This window comes from Betta splendens, chromosome 1 (genome assembly GCF_900634795.4).
Source record: "Betta splendens chromosome 1, fBetSpl5.4, whole genome shotgun sequence".
NCBI classification, from domain to species: domain Eukaryota; kingdom Metazoa; phylum Chordata; class Actinopteri; order Anabantiformes; family Osphronemidae; genus Betta; species Betta splendens.
Window position 1 is genome coordinate 1,179,725 of NC_040881.3, and position 19,461 is coordinate 1,199,185.

General features: G+C 43.5%; 2 protein-coding genes across 4 annotated transcripts in view; both read right to left on the reverse strand.

Annotated features, from left to right (window-relative positions):
* Positions 1–7,667, reverse strand: part of usp34 (ubiquitin specific peptidase 34) — a 31,474-nt gene extending 23,807 nt beyond the window's left edge. For 2 of the 3 annotated variants that reach the window (XM_029145664.3, XM_029145651.3), the window contains exons 1-5: positions 7,223–7,667; positions 3,887–3,977; positions 2,168–2,714; positions 1,961–2,011; positions 95–244 (exon numbers count right to left, since the gene is read on the reverse strand). In XM_029145664.3, coding sequence (XP_029001497.1) covers positions 95–244; positions 1,961–2,011; positions 2,168–2,714; positions 3,887–3,977; positions 7,223–7,265 — 882 coding nt within the window. In that variant the 5' untranslated portion in view covers positions 7,266–7,667. Of the gene's footprint in view, positions 1–94; positions 245–1,960; positions 2,012–2,167; positions 2,715–3,886; positions 3,978–6,138; positions 6,391–7,222 lie in introns of those variants that run through there. The other variant, XM_055510811.1, reaches the window with a different exon arrangement.
* A 680-nt stretch (positions 7,668–8,347) lies between these two features.
* xpo1a (exportin 1 (CRM1 homolog, yeast) a) lies at positions 8,348–19,361 on the reverse strand. Its single transcript, XM_029163688.3, has 25 exons — positions 18,716–19,361; positions 18,046–18,178; positions 17,792–17,893; positions 16,661–16,733; positions 16,486–16,547; positions 16,348–16,392; positions 16,088–16,269; positions 15,893–15,941; positions 15,644–15,763; positions 14,997–15,125; positions 14,505–14,663; positions 13,726–13,908; positions 13,449–13,587; positions 13,099–13,280; positions 12,772–12,928; positions 12,467–12,630; positions 12,216–12,350; positions 11,948–12,131; positions 11,650–11,756; positions 11,011–11,205; positions 10,736–10,904; positions 10,287–10,421; positions 10,029–10,188; positions 9,513–9,609; positions 8,348–9,207 (listed from the first exon to the last, which is right to left on the reverse strand). The coding sequence occupies exons 2-25, from the start codon at positions 18,169–18,171 to the stop codon at positions 9,061–9,063; spliced, it is 3,201 nt and encodes a 1,066-aa protein (XP_029019521.1). The 5' UTR covers positions 18,172–18,178; positions 18,716–19,361; the 3' UTR covers positions 8,348–9,060.
* Positions 19,362–19,461: the final 100 nt, after the last annotated feature.

Below are 19,461 nucleotides of genomic sequence, written 5' to 3' on the forward strand. Positions count from 1 at the left end.
TCTCCAGGCTACACCTCACTAACCTAGCAAAACCGTGACCATAACATTCGTGAATGCTTCGAAAGCTGAGAGCAGCATGTTTGTGTGGACTCACGTTGGAGACAATAGTGATGAAGGCGTGAGCGATGGGGAAGGGGAGGCTGTCTGGACTTCCCAGCTCAAAGCACTCCTTCATGAGAGAGAGTCCGTGCTTCCCACAGAACAGACAGACGTAACGCAGCAGATGGAGCGGAACCTCCACGTCCTGGGTGAAAGCAAAGCAGACACATCTAAACATCTTCTTTATCTTTTTACTTCTGATACTGTATCTGTTGTGAAACGCAATTTCACAACGCAGGACATTAGAGAATTTCTTATCCTGAAATGGGCAAAACAAAAATATGAATACCAGTGAAATGTTTTGTTGCTACGATGAACCCTCAGCTAACCGTTTTGCAGCACGTCCTCCTGAGCGACGAGCTTTCGTTTTCCGAGCCCAGACACACCTCTAAGAAGAGTGAGTCCTACGTGTGCTCCTCAGCAGAAAAACAACTAATGAAGACAAGCACGAAGGGCGTCCCACCTTTTGGGTTGCATCATGGGTAGTGTTCCATCACAGCCTGTGGTTCAATTCTAAACGAATGCATGTTTTATGAAGGTGGGTGGGTGCAGGTCACTGAGCCGGCGGTTCATCCAGGGACGAGCTGTTCCTCGGCCAGCACAGACCCAAACCCACATCTACGCTACGCGTGTCGGCTCCTTTCACGGTTCAGACAACATGCATTACTTTATGTCTTACGGCCTTTTCCTTCACAGAACTGTAAAGGGACGGTAGCATGGATTTTGAAGGTCGTTATGTGGGTGTTGGCAAAACAGCTGGAAAAGGCAGGAAATGTGGACAATTCTCATCCTAACAAACTGTATTCAATTCATAAAAACAAACGCACTGATGATAAACACATGAAGCCAAACTATGATATCAGCCTTTGATATAGAAGCAGAGTCCCAGCTGAACATTGTGTTCTTTTCTTTCAAGGACTAGTCACTGTTTAAACTCTCATTTAGAAAAGCCTGTTACCTCTGGGTTATACTTAGAGACCCAGACTGATAAAACACGCTTTCTATGTTAAAGGAAAGGACATATTATCTGAGGCTCTCACTTTGCCTAATTGTGAATACATTCCCACATTTTCCTTCCTTAATGTTCTGTTCATTGCCATTAAAACTAAAAGTCTTCCGAGTTCACACGACAAACAAATTCAAACAGAATCCAACGCTAATCGCAGCAACTCAAAACCTCAGACAGTAAACGTATTTTCATGGTCAGCAGCTGGGCATCAGGTTTCCAAGGTCAGATCTGATGACATCTCAAACACTCTGCTGTTCTCTTTCAGACAAATGGAAACGTAAGTGAAATGTTAAACAGATCTCACACCACCAGAACCCAATAAAAAGCTAGACCGTCGAGGCTGTGAAAGCCTAAACCCTTGCACAGCTCTGGATGGAACTGTGGTGAAGTGACACTAATTCCTGAACATTCCTGAACATTGTTATTATCCCACCAGTCAGTTCAAAGGATGTGGACATAAAAACATTTATTCTCATAGCTGAGACGGCCGAACTAACCAATCTATACAATATGTGCAATCCCCACAGTCTACTTTACTGCTCCCAGTCGGGTACTGGGAATATTAATGTGCAAACAAATTGGTTCACTTCTTTTGTAGTAATACGGGAAACACAATAGCACAATTTTTGATTTAAAGTGTGCCTAATGCCACACACATCACGCCTCATCCAGTTTGAGCAACACACTGGCTCCACCTCCGCTGCTCAGGCAGCACAGCTGTTGGGTTGTAAACAGGGGGCTAGCTTGTGCAGCTCCTCAGTAACTTTTTGTAATGGGTGGAATAAATGACAGATAGAATTACCACAAGGATTAAAAGACAGTGTGAAAGGAGGAGGACAGAGAGACACTTACATTCATGTCACAGAATGAGCCGAGGATGTTGCTTTCATGCGCAGATATGTCCTGAAAGAAAAAGATCAGATTCAAAAAAATACACATAGGGATGAATCTGGAAACAATGCACGCTGCTTGGTCAATGAACTGTTGATGTTGAGTTAGAGTGGAGGATGGCACGTTTGTGTGCACACTCAACTGCTGGGCATGGGGTCTGGGACTGACCTCTATGGTGGGGTGTGTGTTGTGTTTGTAGGCGGTATAGAGGGGGAACTGGATCTGGAAGATCTTGGCAGCACACAGCAGCAGCTTCTCCCTTTCTTCTGTGTTCCACGAACCAAACGGGTCCTGGTTGTCATTATTGCTGCTGCTGCTGCTGCTGCTGCTGCTGCTGCTGGGACCTCCACCGCCATCGCCGCCCCCAGACCCACTTCGGCACTCTGCGGGCCCCGGTGCTTCCACCTTGGCCCCCTGACCCTGGGTCTTCTCCTGGTTCAAGTCTGGCGTGTCAGCATCCTCCTCCGCTGAGTCCCTTTCCACATTCACAGGTTCATCCTCCCCGGGGGAAGATGGCTGGGGGAGGGCACCGGGTCCAGGTTCTCCTCCTGCCCAGTCAGAGGCAGATGCGCATGCATTGTGTGTGTGATCGAGGGTGCTGCAGAGTCGGTCTCTCAAGCTGCTGATCTGAGCGATGACCAGGTTGATGAGGGCGTACACCAACTGGTTGAAGACCTCCAGGTGCTTGTACTCTTTGAAGCAACAGAGACATTGCCTAGAAATATAAAAGAAAAGCATCACTATCATCTCACTGAGCAGATACCACTCTCTGGTTTAAAGGTCTCCACTTTTAAACCTTTCTGCTACATTTATGTAAGTCTAGGGTAGATGTTTACACTGGGCATGTTAGACGTGCACCTTGTCTGAGTATATGTAGGATCAGTCATCACACAGCCCCCATGCAGGATCGGTCCAAACACCACCCAAGACAAACTCAGCCCTCCCTTTGTAGATCTGACCTGACTGTGATACAATCAACATGGCAGAGCAACTAAGAGAAAGCTGCTAGCTGTTTACAGACTCCTCACTGGCACATCCAGGTCCACTTTAGCCTGAATAAGTGAAACTGCAGATCTTTACTGTATTAAAACACGTCAGACAACCCCTGAAACCGGCTTTTTTTTTTCCAAGGTCATAGTGGATATTGTAGTCATACAAGGGTGTATTATGTCTCGTTTATAAGTGAAGAAGCCAAAACATACAATACAAAACAAGAATAAGGACATGGATGCCATGTCAACGCATGAACCATGACTTCATGGAGTGATGGGTCAGACTACTAGAATCCTGTACTTTGGCCTATTTGAGCTTACAGTACATCCCATAATGCAAACAGCAGACACAAGGAAAGGCTGCAGACTGGGTCAGTGACTCAGCAGATTTCAGGTCAGCCTGCCTCACGTCTCATTGAGGCAGCAAACATGGAAACAAAAAGAGCAAACAGAGCAGAACCTTCACACCATCCAATGGCCTTGGCTCAGAGCATCAGAGAAACATCAAACCACGGCATTAGACCCAATGTCTTGCCCAAAGGCCACAGTTTTAGCTCGCAGACACAGTAATAGTTTGTTTTTGTGATGTTTTAACAACAGTCTTTCATTGTCTGGTCAGACGACACCAGTGGCTTCACAACTCACAACCTTTTGGGTGAAAGACTCCCTTTATCCACCAACCACAACGTCTGAAATGATTCACAAACAAGGTCCAAGTTCCAGTTCCAAGGTCCAGTTTCATGTTTTACAAAAGGTCAATTACTTTCATTCAATATTTTACTGTCCAGCCTGGAGGTAAATGGGGTTATTTGTTGCCATCACATCAACGCAGGTCACTGCTGGAAGTTGACCCTGTGAAGCTCAGTGTCAGGTTAGAGATGAAAGCAGCACTGACCTCTGTGTCCAGGAGCCGATGTAGCCCAGCACCCGCAGGGCATGTTCCTTCTTCAGCTGGAAGCTGCCTTCACTGCTGTCTGCATCCGATACTGGGAAGAAACCACAATGCAGCCTTTAGACGATTCAGCAAAAGACAGATAAGCTCTGTCATCTGGACCTTCGTATCACACGTCTTAATGACTACTGCAGGAATATTTCACGTTAATCAAAGTGCAGTCTGGACATCAGTCAGATGAATCGAGTTCTCAGCTGCTCTTAGCTGAGAAAGACACTTTGAAAGAAATAACTGACTAACACCAATGCATTTAAACCCACTCTGGACCGACCCAGACCAGATGATGCTGGTCCAGCAGAAACACACTGGTTAGGACGGGAAGAGAGGAAAAGTTCAACCAGAACCACTGAGCTGACACGTCACCGTGGCTTTAACATTCTGCTGGTGTCTACCCTTAACAGCTTCAGTTTGCAGCTGCTGTGACTCTGACACACTCTGAAAACAGAACACATTTAAATCAGTTGGCAGAACTCTCTCAGGCCCCATGTGTGAACAGAACAACGTCCATGAGCTCTGGCTGTTTTCCAGCAGCTGTGTTGTGTTGGAACTATGAAGGTCCAAATAGCGGACAGTCACTGGATCAGTCAAAGCACCTCATCGTTCATCAGAAAAGGATTTACTGTTGGATGTCTTCAAGAAATGAACTTAATGCTAACATGCTGCTGCTCTCTAAACTGTAATGACACCTTCTTTCATTTACATGTAGACAACTGTAATTGGAAGAAATGGTTAATACAAATAAACTCCTCCGCCCATAGAACAATTCATTGGATTATCAGTTGAGCAACTACACCAGCAACCCTGTTGCATTAGCTCTGGTCATTTTTTACTAGAAAGTGCTGACTCATACTATTGCCCTAAGCTTGAACTTTGACCAGTTTCCTTTCTCGGTCGTGCACTTTCATTCAAACCTGGTCAATGGTTTCTGCAAGCTCGACATGACCACAGCCTGTAATAAAAGCTAAATTCTCAGCAAGTCGTAGCAGAAAACGTCTGCAATAACAATAACTGAACAAAAACTGTGTTCAGTGACTTAGCACACAGCGATTTAAGCTGTGGCCTAAACGTTGGGTCCTGTTGTCACAGCGGATGTGAGCCGTCCCCGTGCTCCCACAGTGATGCTGCTCTGCCGTCCTCCCGTGAGCCCTCACTCTAATGGCCTTTCAACACAAGCAATGTTTTGGGAATCTTGTGCCTTTTCATGTCTGTGGAATGAAAACGCTTTGAAAGAGGGAGCGATGCAACCAAACAGCAGACCTTGAGCCACCTACAAGGCTCCTTGTCATAAAAGGGGACCCTGCCTCGCACATGAGTGTTTGCTGCTGCAGCACATCTGAGGAAACAGGTCGTCTACAGACACAGCACATGGACCTGTCAGTCTCTCAGACAGAGCTGTCACAGCTGACAGGGGGTTTCCTGCTTTGAGACCCCCCACCCACACACACTAGTTCACATGGGTTAAGTTGTAGAGGCCCGGCAGCCCTCATTCTGTCCACATTAACAAATACATCCACTCATAGCTGGACTGGCTATAAAACTGGCCAAGTACAACAAGCATGAACGTTTGTGTCACAACAAATGTCACATTTAACACAGAACAAGCAACAAACAGGGGTTAAAAGGTCATCAACAAACAGACAAAACACAGACAATATTATTCCTACATTGTAATATTTAAAACACAGTTCAATCATAGTGCACTACTCTAAATACACATAGAACCATGATTCCTACTCCAATCCTGACACGACACCTTTATATAAACATCCCATTAGCGCATCTTCCACTGTGTACAACCCCTGGAGCCGTGGATAACAAAGGAGCACCATGTAACACACACCTACACTGTCCTTCCCATGGTGAACACCTCATCAGGATGATACTTTGTTGCACGCTGATCATTCACATCTTAGCATGAAATGGTCTAACTGCTGGGCCTGTTGCACAAATATCTATAACTTATGGTCTGAGCTTCACTGCGACTTAAACAACATCCGTTGTTCTTGTTTATTTCGTGGTTCTAATGGGGCCCCGTGAGTTTCTCGCTGTGAGGTCCTGGTAAAACCCCATGGACACAACTTTGACGTCTGAAGCAGAAAACGCAGCTTTAGTGCATTTTCCTCGCTGGGCCTGGAGTCACATGAACGATTGTCCGTTACAGTGAATTCCAACAGATCCTCTAGGAGGAGCCTTACCCTCACAATGGCCTGGAAGCACAGGGAAACCAGCCATCGGTGCATGGTAACGTAGATCAAAAACAGTTTTAAAGGCCTACTTTGCTTTGTTTTGTGCCGTGCAGGAGCTCCAAGGCCTGGTTAGCGCGCCTGGATTAACGGCTAACGTCCAGCAACAATGGCACCTTGTATTTACGTTTGATGGCTCGACTCGACGTTAGCCTTGTGAGTGAAATTCGCCCAGACAGTGGTAAATTTAACCACCACAGCCAGCTCGAAGTGCAGCTAATGTGGTTAAAGCATCGGTACAGAAAAACACAGCAGCTATGGAGGATTAACGATGTGCCAAATGTGCGCCTCGGTGCAGCCATTAATTTTTGAGCTAGCTTAGATGCCGACTAACATTTACACAATTCATCAAAACACCAAACAAAACAATAGCAAAATCTTGTTAGTGGGATAAACAGGCGGTGCACTGCTTGCAGTTATTGGGCCATAATAAGCGGGGAACAACAATAGGAGCAGCGGAGTGGACAGCTAGCAGACTGACCTGACAAACACATCAAACAAAGTCAGGCTGCTCGCTAGCTCAACTGGCTAACTTAGCTTAGCCAACTTCCAAATCCATAAAAACCGCCTTGTAAGAGCAGCAGCGTCCTTCAGAATCTACGTTCTACATCTTGGTTGTGTGTTTTGACTCGAGCCTGTAATGTCACACACAAAACTAATCGTCGTGATAAGATTTCGAGTCGCTTTTGGGAGCTAGCTGCTGTGACTTCTGTGTGGACTGTTTGACTGACAGGCCCAAACTAACTGCCAGTTTGGATGGAAAATGGCATTTGCATTCATGTCAAATCGACATCGTCTGGCAAGAAAACAAAGCTCTCTGCAACCACAGGATACACAAAATTAACGTCGCTACATCAAGTGGCCGCTGGCTGCGTATGGCGCACTGAAAGGCGAACTAAGCTTGAAAAAAACACAAAGTTATATTCAGCTAGCCACCAAGCTAACATGCTCCCATCAAGCTTCAGTGGAAGCGATGCTATCAGCAAGCGGCTAGTTTAGCTGCGCCTGATGTAAATACAACTAATTGTTTACTTACTTTCATTTAAAACCTCCACCAGCTCGGCGCAGTTTTCACACATTGTTCATGAAGTGGAAAACTGAGTGCACCTCCTCAAACCATTGCAATGGAAACTGTTGTTTGCTGGCAGCTGGTTGTTTTAGGGTAAGAAAAAAAGGCCCGGTGAAGGGAGTGATTGGTGAAGGTTATTCCACTGAATGCGCCCAGAGGAAGCAACCAAGTGTGGAACGTGTTTTGCATCCAAGCGGAGTTGGTGTACAGCAAAAGTTAAGAGGCACTGGACGGCAGAATTCGAGTCAGTCTCCAATCTGAGCGTTACTTGAGAGTGGACACAGCGGCCATGTTGAAAAAGGAGGAGGGGGAACGACACAGCGTGTACAACGTTCGGGACTTTTCGTCACTTCTCCCTTGCATGTTCGGGTTTCTTCGGTGATCTCGCGATATGTTTACAGTGCGTTTTTGCTCTTAAAGGGTCACTGTAACAAGAATATTTATGCATGTGTATTTTCCTCAAGTACCGTGGATTAGTACTGTACGTATCTTCCCTTTAATACCACCTTCATGTGACGGCTTTAGTGTCTTTCTTTTTAATATAAACTGTCATATCAAATTTAATTTACATCGTACTGGTACATGCTTTTGGTATGTTGATGCAAGTACTTTTGTACCTTTAGCTAAGTTTTCCAATAGTACTTAGTAATGGCAGGTGAAAATGCATGGAGCAAGGCCTGGTTATGTTCTTTCCCAGAAGAACTTGTTACTACTCTCTATCACTTCATTGCTTATTCTATTGTTATTATTAATAGAATTATTGTATTGTGTAAATGTATCACGTAGCATAAATAAATAAATAAATAGAAAATGTTCATTCTTCAGTCCAATAAAGAATTTGAATGAACACTTCTACTTGAGTACTTTATAGGAACTACAACTGTTACTTACATTTGAATGACTGGCAGATGTTGATTAGATAATTTTGAAGTAAATCAGCTTGACCTTAATGAACATGGATGAAAATAAACTTCTCTCAAACTCTTGCTCTGTAAACTTACTTGCATAAATATTCTTTGTTGCTGAATGTTTTTCTTTAAATTCTAGATATTCCCTTTTTGGTTTTGTGAAGAAACATAAACAAACTGTGGATTTTGTAAAAATAGCCAACTTTATATTCTCAGAGTACTAAGACCGCTTTACAAAGAGGATGATATGCACACAGCGTTCCTTCTCATCCAAACGCAGAGCGGTCTGACTGAAGCGCCGACATATTCAGACAGCCACAGGAAAAGGAGAAACTAAATGGAAGTAAAATACACTCACAACAAAGGAAGCAAGGATGCCCATTTACCCTTTAAACATTACATTCATCCTGCACCGTGCATTTAGCACTTCTGAAAGCAGAGCAAACTATTCACCAACCATCACACGCATTTCATTCTTGTATATTACATATTAACAAGGTGAAGGGAGGTGAATCAAAGTGATGAAGGGGAAAAAAAAAAAAAGTATTTCCATGGCTTCGCACAGGTGCAAAAGCAAGTTGTGACCAAAAAGCTTTAATTAGCAAGCAGTTAACAAAAGATGGCATATTACACAAAACAACCTGTATAAAATAAGTTTATAGGAAAAGCAAAAACACTTCAGGGTGGGTGGGGACATTTCTCATTTACATATTGACACTGATTTGGTCGACGTACAACCGAGTGCTGGGCTCCTTACGCTGGCCCTTCATTCTCATTTCCAACACACAGGCTCTCACACAAACACACTTGAAAAGAACACAATTTATCAATAGGAAGCGCTGTTGCTCTGATGACACCCCCTCCATACTGCAGAGCTGTTAGGCCGCCGTGGCTGCTTCAGTCGCACATCTCCTCTGGCAGCTCATGGGGGTTGAGAATACCGGGCACCGACATCTGGATTTTGTGTTTCTCGTCCTGTGCTTGGCGCAGAGCCGCCTCCCTCTCCTCCAGGAACAGGTCCGTTGTGTCCTCGCCAGCAAACTCCTGCAGGACCACAAAAGCAGACTCAGCACTGCTCATCCAACTAGGTTATGTTAAACTGCTTCTAGACTATTTATCATGGCCTGATTTTTTAAATTGTTCATTGTCTTCAGTTCATTTAATTTGTTGCTTATATTTTGCTTAAATAACTTGAAGACATTATGCAGCATTTGCCTAATTTGGGACATTACTGTGATGGACACATTATTGTAGATAGTTTATAAACTTAAATCTGACTTTATCCAACTTGTCTTTCTCTACAGAGTTTTTAGTTTTTCAGCTTTTTGCAGTTTCCACTGGATACTCACCTTGATTTGCACTAGGAAGTCCCTCAGATGCTCTTTAAAAGCAGGGATGTCCTGATTCAGGCTAAACAATCCTGTTACAAACACCTTCACCTGAGCACTGGAGACATGACATTCAGTTAGGTCAGTGAAGACACAGGAGACAAAACAGATAAAACAGCAAATGTGAATCTTTACAGTTTAAGTCTATGGTGTCACATTCCCCATTGCTTTGACTATTCCCCCCAAAAACGTTCACCTTCAATTGTCATTATTGAATTCTTGAGGATAATAAATTTGTTCTTTTAGGCAGTGGCAAATTAACAAGTCGGAGTTACTCTTTATAAAGATCAACATTTTTAGCTTAAATCCAAATATAGTGACCAAGAATAACCTTTGAAAGCAGGTTTTAAGACAAAGAGTGTGTGCCTGTGACCACAGCTGCTGAATTTCCCCCAATAATCTGTGTATACCTAAAACATGTCCTACTAAAGCCAACACACAGGTTGTGTGGCTGTACTGTGTTTCAACAGCGCTTACTCTTGCAGGTGAGGGAAAGCAGTCTTTAGCAGGTTGGCGATGTATTCCTGGACGTGGGCCTGGTTGTTGGTGTGGCTGACTGTGCTCAGGGCCACACTGACCTTCCCCTCCTCCACCAGGTTGAACATGTAGGCCAAAATGGTGGCGTGCATGGTTAAACCTGCAGACAGACCCATAAGCTTTCAATCACACAATGTTTTTACTAATTAATCTGTTTCCTGGCCACTAACTGACCAGATGCTGACTCAGTGAGTTTACCTGCAGTGTGAGATGTATCGGTGACCACAGAGAAGACGTGCTGCAAGATGTCACAGAAATAAGTCTGGTAGAAGCTCTGTGCTGCTGCTTCTTCTCCAGAAACATTCTGCAGGAGCGTGTAGAGGATCTGCAGTCCTGCAGGAACCCATGAGACAATTCAGATTTCAGCTATGGGTGTCCCCGTTTCTGCAGACAGAACTTTTAACTGTTTGAGATTTTTTCTTTTCTATTCAAGACCTTATTACCGAGCAGTAACTAAATGTCATAATTCGGATGACATCACATTACAAACATAGATGTTAACATACAGGCTTCAGTTTATCCACAGCTTTACTAATTTTTTATTAAAGAAACTTTTCCGTCACTTTAAAACAGATAGGTAAGTTGTGACTACTTCCTTGTAAACCCTTAAACTGTTTAAGAGCAAATAACTTTATGCCAGTTCGGACCTGTGTCAGCCACATTCCTCATGGTGTGTTTGAATGCCCAGATGATGGAGTCCAGGATGAGTTTAAACTGGGCCGGGGCGATGGCCAAGAAGGCTGGGAAGCACTGGGAGGTGGCAGCTTGAAGGAGGTAGAAGAAATGGGTTCTATGTTCTGGGAATTCTTCAAAGTCCTTATTAAACAAGAGAAATTTGGGAAATATTTTTATAGGACAGCTTACTACATGATAACTAAGACATTCAATTCTCATCAGCTATGAGTAAATGACTCAAACAAACCTTATTGATCATGTTCAAAGTGCACTCAAAGACTGCATCAAAGATCTTGGGAATTTCCCCAGTGATGTGGACTCCCAGCTTGTTGACGATGGTTGCCATGGTGCTGAGGACCTCAGGTTCTCTGGCAGCTGGAACATTCCTCTGGTAGTCAATGAGTACAGCCTCAAGAAGGGGGGGGACAAAGTTCTCTGCCACCTGGAACCATGCAGTGGAAGCAAGCGTGTTGTGTTTAATGCAAGCAGAACTGAAACCCTATTCTAGTGACAACACATTGTCTGGATCCTGCTGGTAGGCATCTACACTGGTTGTGACATGTATAAGAGAGCAACACCCTAGTTGGTCACCGCAATTTTCATTAAATCATTACATTAAAAAGTACAATTTGCATTTTGATGTGGAAGCAGTGTTTTTAAAATTATATTGGGCTATATTGGATCACAGTTCTGCATAAACATTTGATACTTAAGCCATGACTGTTGTTTTTAAGAAGAATTGTTTCATTACTCCACTAATGAAAGAAACAAAATACGCTTTGCATAGAAAAATATTAAAAACATGAAATTAGGCATAAACACTAAAGTTAGTTACAGAGTTACCTACTACAGAGGAAACTGAATAAGAAAGCAAAGCTGGACTCACCATCTGAGGATCATTGGAGCGACTGACCCAACCTGAGATCAGCTTCAAAGTCTCTCTCTTCACCGTCCTCATACTTCTGATCAGAGGCTGCTTGGTCACCATCTCACCTGAGTACACTCCATAAGTCAAAAAACTGCTTGTTCAAGCAAGCAGTTTAAGCTGTTTAACAAAAGCCTTCCAGGCTTTTGTTAAACAGCTTGAACATCATCAATCAAAGCGCTGTGGAAAGACAGCTCCTTAAGATCATACAATAAAGGTCCCTTGGTTTGCATTTACTGGGAAGCAGATGTGAACCAACCATTGGTCTGGACAGCAGATGAGATGTTTTCGCTCAGACACTTGTAGACATTTAGCATGTCAAGGTAGATCCGTCCCAGCTGGACAACGAAGGGATGGCCCACAGCTTTACAGGCTCTTACATTTGTCTTTAGTATGCTGCCCAGCTGACGCACCGTCTCTGCATCCTTCAGGATGTCCACATTCTGCAGCACATTTTTCACAAATTCAGCAGATGTGGAAATGTCATAATGCAAAATGTTTAGATTTGTGCTGCTGTTTATCCTCACCTTAGTGGCTTGCTGGATGATGCTGTCCCACACCTGGTTTGGCAGCAGCATGTACTTCTCTATCAGAAGCTCCTGAACTGCCTGGTCTGTCTGGGCCCCGATCATATAGCCCACTGCCTCATAAAAAGTATGAACCTACAGAAAAATGGAACAGAGGTCAATACCAACACAAAACAAATGCTGACGACATCAAGCCGTCAACACTGAGCCCACAGTGAACTAGGAGGACTTGGTCCAGGCTGAGGACTGACCTGTTGTGGCTGCAGGTCACAGATGATGGTGTTGATGTTGTTAAGGATCTCATCGATGAAGGGCATCACCTCCCCCACTTGGACCTGCACAAAATGGCGCCGGCACTTCTGGGCAATCTTAATGAAGGTGTCACAAGCCATGTCCTGCACTCCATCATGTGTCTCTGTGGGAGGAAGAACAGTTTAGGTTGTTGTATTTGGTTTCTGCTAACGAGAACAAAGAATTTAAAAGATCAATTTAGAACTTAAAATAGTAGAGACTGAAGAATTCAAGATTTCACTGCGATCCATGAGAAGTTCCTCACCATGCATGAATTCAAACAGCTTGTTAACAACCGTCTTGAGGAACTTCCAGTGGGCTCGGAGAAAGCGAGGATACTGTCCCACAATGTACATGATGTTGGAGGCTATGATGGCCTTATTGTCCTTCCCTCTCTTCTGCTCACACAAGCCGAGAAGGTCCTGGATTTTCAACAAGCAGCACAGTAAGTTAATGCTGACTGTTGACAAACCGGGTGAATCAGATAAAAGGCAAAACAAAACCCATTGATACTAAATCCATGTTGGAAACTGAAATAACATAACTGATTGTGGTTGTGTTGTTATTGCATGGCTGATCTTCCTTAGCTCACCTTGATGACAGTCACTAGGAACCTCTTCTCATCCTCCTCGTGCATCGCTCCACTGATGGAGCCGATAGCCCAGCAGAGCATGTTCAGGTTTCTCCATGACCACTCGGTGCCATTCACCTGGTTGTGGAGCTTTTCTGTCATGATGCGCTCAGTGTCGGCGTAGTCCAGATGGGTCAAATACACTACACGAGCAAACAGAGAAGCACTTAGCAGGCTCCTGGAGTTAGACAGGCTACACTACTGTGGCAGGATGATGACTTTTCAACATAACACAGCAGCATCAGTTTGGGTCTCGCACAAAACATCCTAGTTTTAACTTCTTACTCATGCGCACAAGTGTAGGAACTAACCAAGAGTCTCCCTCATGTTCTTGTAGAGGTTGATAGCATCCGTGTCCTTCATGAACTCCCTGACAACTTCCCCCTGGTCGTTCTCCACCACCAGCACCTCCTCTGGTTTGGCCATGCGGCTGACCATCAGCAAACGCACCTGCAAGAAAGACATGAGGAAGAGGCTGTTGTAATTGTCTGCAGGTCTCCAGTATTTTGTGCACAAACCTTCAAAAATTCATCAAAGTACAGTATCAAGGAATGACACTCCACTGATGGGATCTATCATATGCCTCACCTGGGAGAGAACGGGCAGGTAGAGGTGTCTGCGTGGCGGGACGTCAGACAGCAGTGGGGTGCTGGATGTCGAGAAAGGACTCTCTCTGTAGAGCTCAGCTGCCAAGTGGTTCCAGTACTCGAGACAGATCTTAAAGACCTCTGTCTCCTCCACCTCTGACACCAACAGCATGTAGTGCAGGGCCTGGGGATGACGTGAGGTCACATAACAACTGGGCTGTTTCAAACAAAGCATTTCAATGGACAATGTGCTGAGCTGGTGTTTTAGGATGTATTATGTAGAAGTAGCTTTACATCAAAAGTGGAATCAAAAAGTGTTTTTAGCACGAGACTGTTCAATTCACACAGTGGCAGGTAACCACACCAGATCATAATCAGGCAAATCTGCCTTAGAGAAAACCTGATCTGGAGGAGTTAGAGAGCAACAGCCATGTGTTTAAAACTACAGGTAAGACTGGGACTTCATTTGGAGGTTATTGAGATGATTGCTCATTGCAACTATACCTTTGATTTCCTGTTTATATTCAGACATCTGTGTGTTTCTGAACAAACATAGCAGACACCAGTTTGCTGCTGACATTTTTTAAATATTCTCCAATTATCTAAACTTTTGGTACTGGACCAAATAGCAAGGTAGAATCCTCGTAATCAGTCCCACATTTGTGCTCCTGCTAAAGCTCAGCCAGGATAATCGAGGAAGGCAACACCTCCAAAACTAACATGGAAATTAAGCCACCAGCTGTTTGTTTACTGAAGACAAGACGCACACTGCTGCCCTACCTCCATGAGCGTCTCTCTCAGGTTGGGCCTCTTCTCGATGAGTTGGCCATGCTCTTTGAGGAAGGTGCAGAGGAACAAGCTGAGATTTTGGATGAAGTTTTGTTCATCGTCCTTCCCGTTGGAGTAGGCCACTCTGATGTTAGTGTTCAAAGGCAGCATCTGACACAAGACAAAAGACACAACCTAGTTTCTATTCATGTAGACACAGTAAGTTTGACTCATTTGACTTCTGCCAATTTTCCCTCTTCTAGCAGTCATCATAATTGTTTAAAGCCCAAGCTCACTGTGCTCACAGATGTGTTAAATCCATTTGTAGTAGTAGTAATAATAATAATAATAATAATAGGATACACAAAGAACAACTATTTTTCTACACTGCTAAGTGAAGTGTGTGTTGGGTTTCTGCAGAGATGCGGCAGGAGGAGGTTTGCAAAGTGGCTGTGAGTAATTAACCAGAGAGCAATTAACTTAAGCACCACTGTGTGATAGTACCTGTTTGAGCTGGCACATAGTGAGGGTAAACAGGCTGACAAACTGCTCCTCGTACTGGTTCACACTCACACCCGCGATCTCCGTCAGACATTTTAGTGTCACGTTGCGAAACATGGGCACATTCAAGAACTGAAAAGCAGAAACCAAAACATTCACGTCAGTATCCCATCCTTATTAAACGCCTGTGCTTTTAGCAACAGAAGAAACACATTCAAAAATAGATTTTTAAATTAGGGAGAGTTACTGAACAAATACAGTTCTGCGGATCATCTGAACAGATTGAAATGAACCGGCAGCGTGTTCGTAATTATTTCACCTTTGCTGCTCATTTCTGCTCAAAACACAGGTGTGTTTTGATGTTGGAGTTTTGGCTGGGTGAGGCCTGTCCTGGGCACTGGAGCAACAACACCAGTGACATAGGGGATATTAGTTCAACACTTAATATCCTGAGCAAACAAGTTATTGTATGCCTTTTGTTGGAAGAATGCCTTTTAGTGGATTTTGGCTAAATCCAACATTTCCCCTTATTTACATTTACAAAAGTTTAATTTCAACTTTTGTTTGCAGACACTACATGTGTCATGTCTTTACAGTAAGTGCATGAACTCATTTTTAACATAGAACATTAAAAGTTTGAACTGGTTAACCTTGTAGACCAGAGTGCTGATGAGCTTTGTCTCAAAGATGTAACCTAAAGGAATCCAGTTCAGGAAGCGGAGCAGAGTCTCCAGAGTGGCATGGACCAGCGGGGCATTCTGGGAATTTTCCTACACAGGATGACAGCATAAATATTGTTAGATTTAACACATTCTGATATTTAAACAACTGCCTATATAAGTGAACCATTCAGTAAAACGTGGTGCAATTAGTTTTGTTTGGTGCCCACTTTGCCTTACCATCACAAACTGGCACAGCTGGAATATCTGGGAGAACTCATTGCACATGCTGAAACACAGAAATTGACATACTGGTGTAGCACGTCTTTTTAGGAACATGACAATTTAACTATGATAAGAAGATTTTCATCTTTACTCTTGAATGGCAGCATTTACGCAGTAACATTTTTATTAACCCATTTTTCCACCACTTACCTGTCTTTTAGGTGCTTGGCCTTCACTTGGGTCATCTGGCCACTGGAGAAGTCAAAAACCTCCTCACTGAGCAGTTTCAGGATGATCATGTTGTTCTGACATAGGCTCTCGCTGGTCCGACTCGCACCCACAATGTCACTGATGAAAGTGGGCCAGTGTTTGGGCCATTCCTGCTTCAGGATCTAAGGCAGCCCAGAGAAAGTGCTCTGTGTTATTACTATTGCCATGTTGTGTTACTTGTTTGTTTAAAGTCTGCTTACCTGTACAAGGATCATGTTGAGTTTTGAAATGTAAACTCCGTCCTTCTGCAAATCAACCCAAACGAAGACCATGATAAAAGTAACATCAACACGGCACATAACATGTACAGTTAAAAAGCATTTTCAGTGTGGTCCAACCTCAAGCACTGCAGGATCAGAAGACGTCTTGATGATCAACCCAACAACATATTTCTTGATTCCTGAAAGCATAATCATGCATTTATTAGAGAAATGCTTCTGCAACAAAATAGCTGTCAAAAATGTACAAACCAATTTAATAAACAATGAACTCCTTTATTAATACAGATTTTACCTTCGCACTGATTTCTTGGAAGAATCTTCCACCGTGTTTTTATTACTGCTTCCAAAATCTGCAGAGCATAATACTAAGAGAAAAGTGGCAGTTAAAGCGAATAGGCAATGAACAGAGGTAACCACAGCCTTGTATCAAGAGATGTCACAGATGAACTATACACGTAAACACGTTTTCATGCCTGTTGTTTTTCCTGTACTATAATTACTGTTTTTTCCTTTTGCAATTTTTTTTTTTTACTGTTGGTGTTTACTTTCCTGTTGGTGTTTCTACTGGTTTTACTGCTGTTTATTACTGTTTTTCTTTTGCACACTGTTGGTGTTTTACTTTTCTTTTGTCCGTCATGCTGCTGCTGTAAACACAAAAATTTCCCCATGGTGGGCTTAATAATGTCCTATCCTACAGATGACTGAATATTATCTCAGTACATCCTGACCCACACATTTATAAAAAAAAAAAAAAAGTCTTTACAATTAGCTATGGAAAAAAAGAACAAATAACTGCAACACTAGGAAAAGCTCAAAAACACAAGAAGCCACAGATCACTTCAAAGAAATGCAAAATCATCATAATTATGAATCATTATTATATTATTTACAGATTATTATTATTATCCATCCATCTATTTGCCAAGTCGCTGAATCCCATGTGGGGGTGCTGGAGTCTAACCCAGCTGGCTATGGGCGAGAGGGAGGGTACACCCTGGACGGGTCGCCAGTCCATCGCAGGGCATTATCATTATTATTATTATTATTATTATTATTATTATTATTATTATTATTATTATTACCTATAGCTATAAAAACAAAATAAACAGAGACAGACATAGAAATCCAAAATCTAAGGAGGAGCTTTTTGTAATTTCCTAGAGTGCATTTCAACCAGTCGGGAAACCACAGTAGGTTTCCGGCCGCATGTCAAAGACTGCATCTACATACCAATTTTTAAAATCACTCAGCCCAAAACCTAACTAAAACTGAAACCAACAAGCATCCTATAGACGACTAACCAAGTCCATTTTTACCATGAGTCTAAAGCTGATTTACACTTACTGTCTGCTGTGAGAGGGACAGTAAGTGAAAATTCAAAGATTTCCCTCAGTTAAAATGTTAACATGCATGTGGCCCGTACTTTAGTCTTCATGTTCTGAGAGAACTCCAGGATGGTGTCAACCCGTGTCCAAGCGTCTGGATGGTCCTTCAAGTTGGTGAGCACCTCCTGAGCCACTCGTTGCTGCAAGAGAGCAGGAAAGAAGATTACATTTTAGAAATAACAAGTTACTTGAGACCATGAAAACTCTAATTTATTTATTTCAGACTTTTCCTATTAAGATAGGTTAGCTTCATGGTGAACAGACCATTTAGATGTACTCATATTTACTATACCTGGGATCCAATGTCATGATACATAGAGTTGACAACATTGTCCAGCAGGCTGATGTCCAATTTCTGATTGAAGTCCAGCAGCTGTCTGGCTGGATGATCTGACAACATTGTCATTTCTGCTGGCATAGAGCTTCTAAGGAGGAAAAATTATTAAAACTTTAGGCGCTGTCTACAACTTAAATATATAGCCAGGTACAAACAGGGCTGTGCTGCTTTGAAAGCACAGCTGATAGAAAAGCAATCACAGCATCAGAAGAAGGGAAGGAGAAAAACAGCTCAATGACGATACAGAATTTACTACGCGCTGGTCCTGCTCAGTTAAAAGATGTCATGAAGACCACTCTAAAGTGGTCCAATGGTAACAGTGGTAAGCTGACTGCAGTGGTGGCGTTCCAGGCCAATCAGCGCCCCCATCTGGTGAAGCGGTGCGTGGAGCTGCGTCAGAACCCGAGCGATAGACCCGTTCAGCGACTATTTAGAACAATTCAAATACACCAGCCATTGGAGAACCCTATTATGGCAATACTCACAGTTGGCATAAAACGCTTTGTATCGTGTTTAGTTGGTGTAACGGCTAATGTTAGCTAACCCTCAGGCAAAAACACCACTTTTGACGGATGCTAACGCTAGCTCACGCAGGGTAAGTTAACGTCGTTCGGGCTCAACTTACCTGGTGGGTCCTGCCCGCTCGTCCAAAATAGGTGTTAGTTACCAAAGGTGATCTGAAGCTGAAGGCCGAAGTAGTAATCCTCTCAATGCGCAGAAAGCTTTGCAACGTTACCTCATTGCATGCGTTGATACAGGTCAAAACCTCCGATAGCCTCGAGCTAATGTCAGCGTCCCTGTGTGAACGAAGTGTTCAAGCTGTATTGTATTAGAAGCGTTCAACGGTTTTACATCTAGTTTGTGCTCCCTTCAACCTCTATCTAATGTCTTTCCTGGACTATTGTTCACCGCCGAGTCCCACCACGCTAATAGCAACTTAGCCTGCTAATGGAAAAGTCAATGATCAGACCTGCTGGCTAATGTTACTAAGCTAACAACACGGATTCACGGAGTCACACTTGGAGCCGCATTCCGGGTCATAATCACGGAGTGATAAAGTCTCGTTTTATTTCTGTTTCTATTCGCGCACACACTGTAGAAGAGCAGAGACGTTTCAATGCGTGCAAGTGTGCTCTTCCTCTAAGCTCATGCTTCCAACCACGGACCGGTTGAAACCGGTTGAGACCGGGATATTCATTCTCGGTGTTTCGGCCCCGTCGCACGCCGCGTAAAATTTGGACCATGTACACGCCCACCAACACCCGATTGGCTTCACTAGTGCCAACGTCACGCTCCGTCATAGGCAGTGTCGAGCTGTCAATCAGGCTTAACCTCCCTCCCTTAGTGTTCGACCTCTAAAGAGTCAACAAA

Coding starts and splice junctions, on each gene's coding strand:
- xpo1a (XM_029163688.3), bottom strand. CDS start 18,171: ATGCCAGCAGAAATGACAATGTTGTCAGATCATCCAGCCAGACAGCTG. Junction 13,909..14,504: donor TGAGAGAGACGCTCATGGAG/GTAGGGCAGCAG, acceptor CGTCATCCCCAG/GCCCTGCACTACATGCTGTT. Junction 12,351..12,466: donor GTGACCTGCAGCCACAACAG/GTCAGTCCTCAG, acceptor ATTTTTCTGTAG/GTTCATACTTTTTATGAGGC.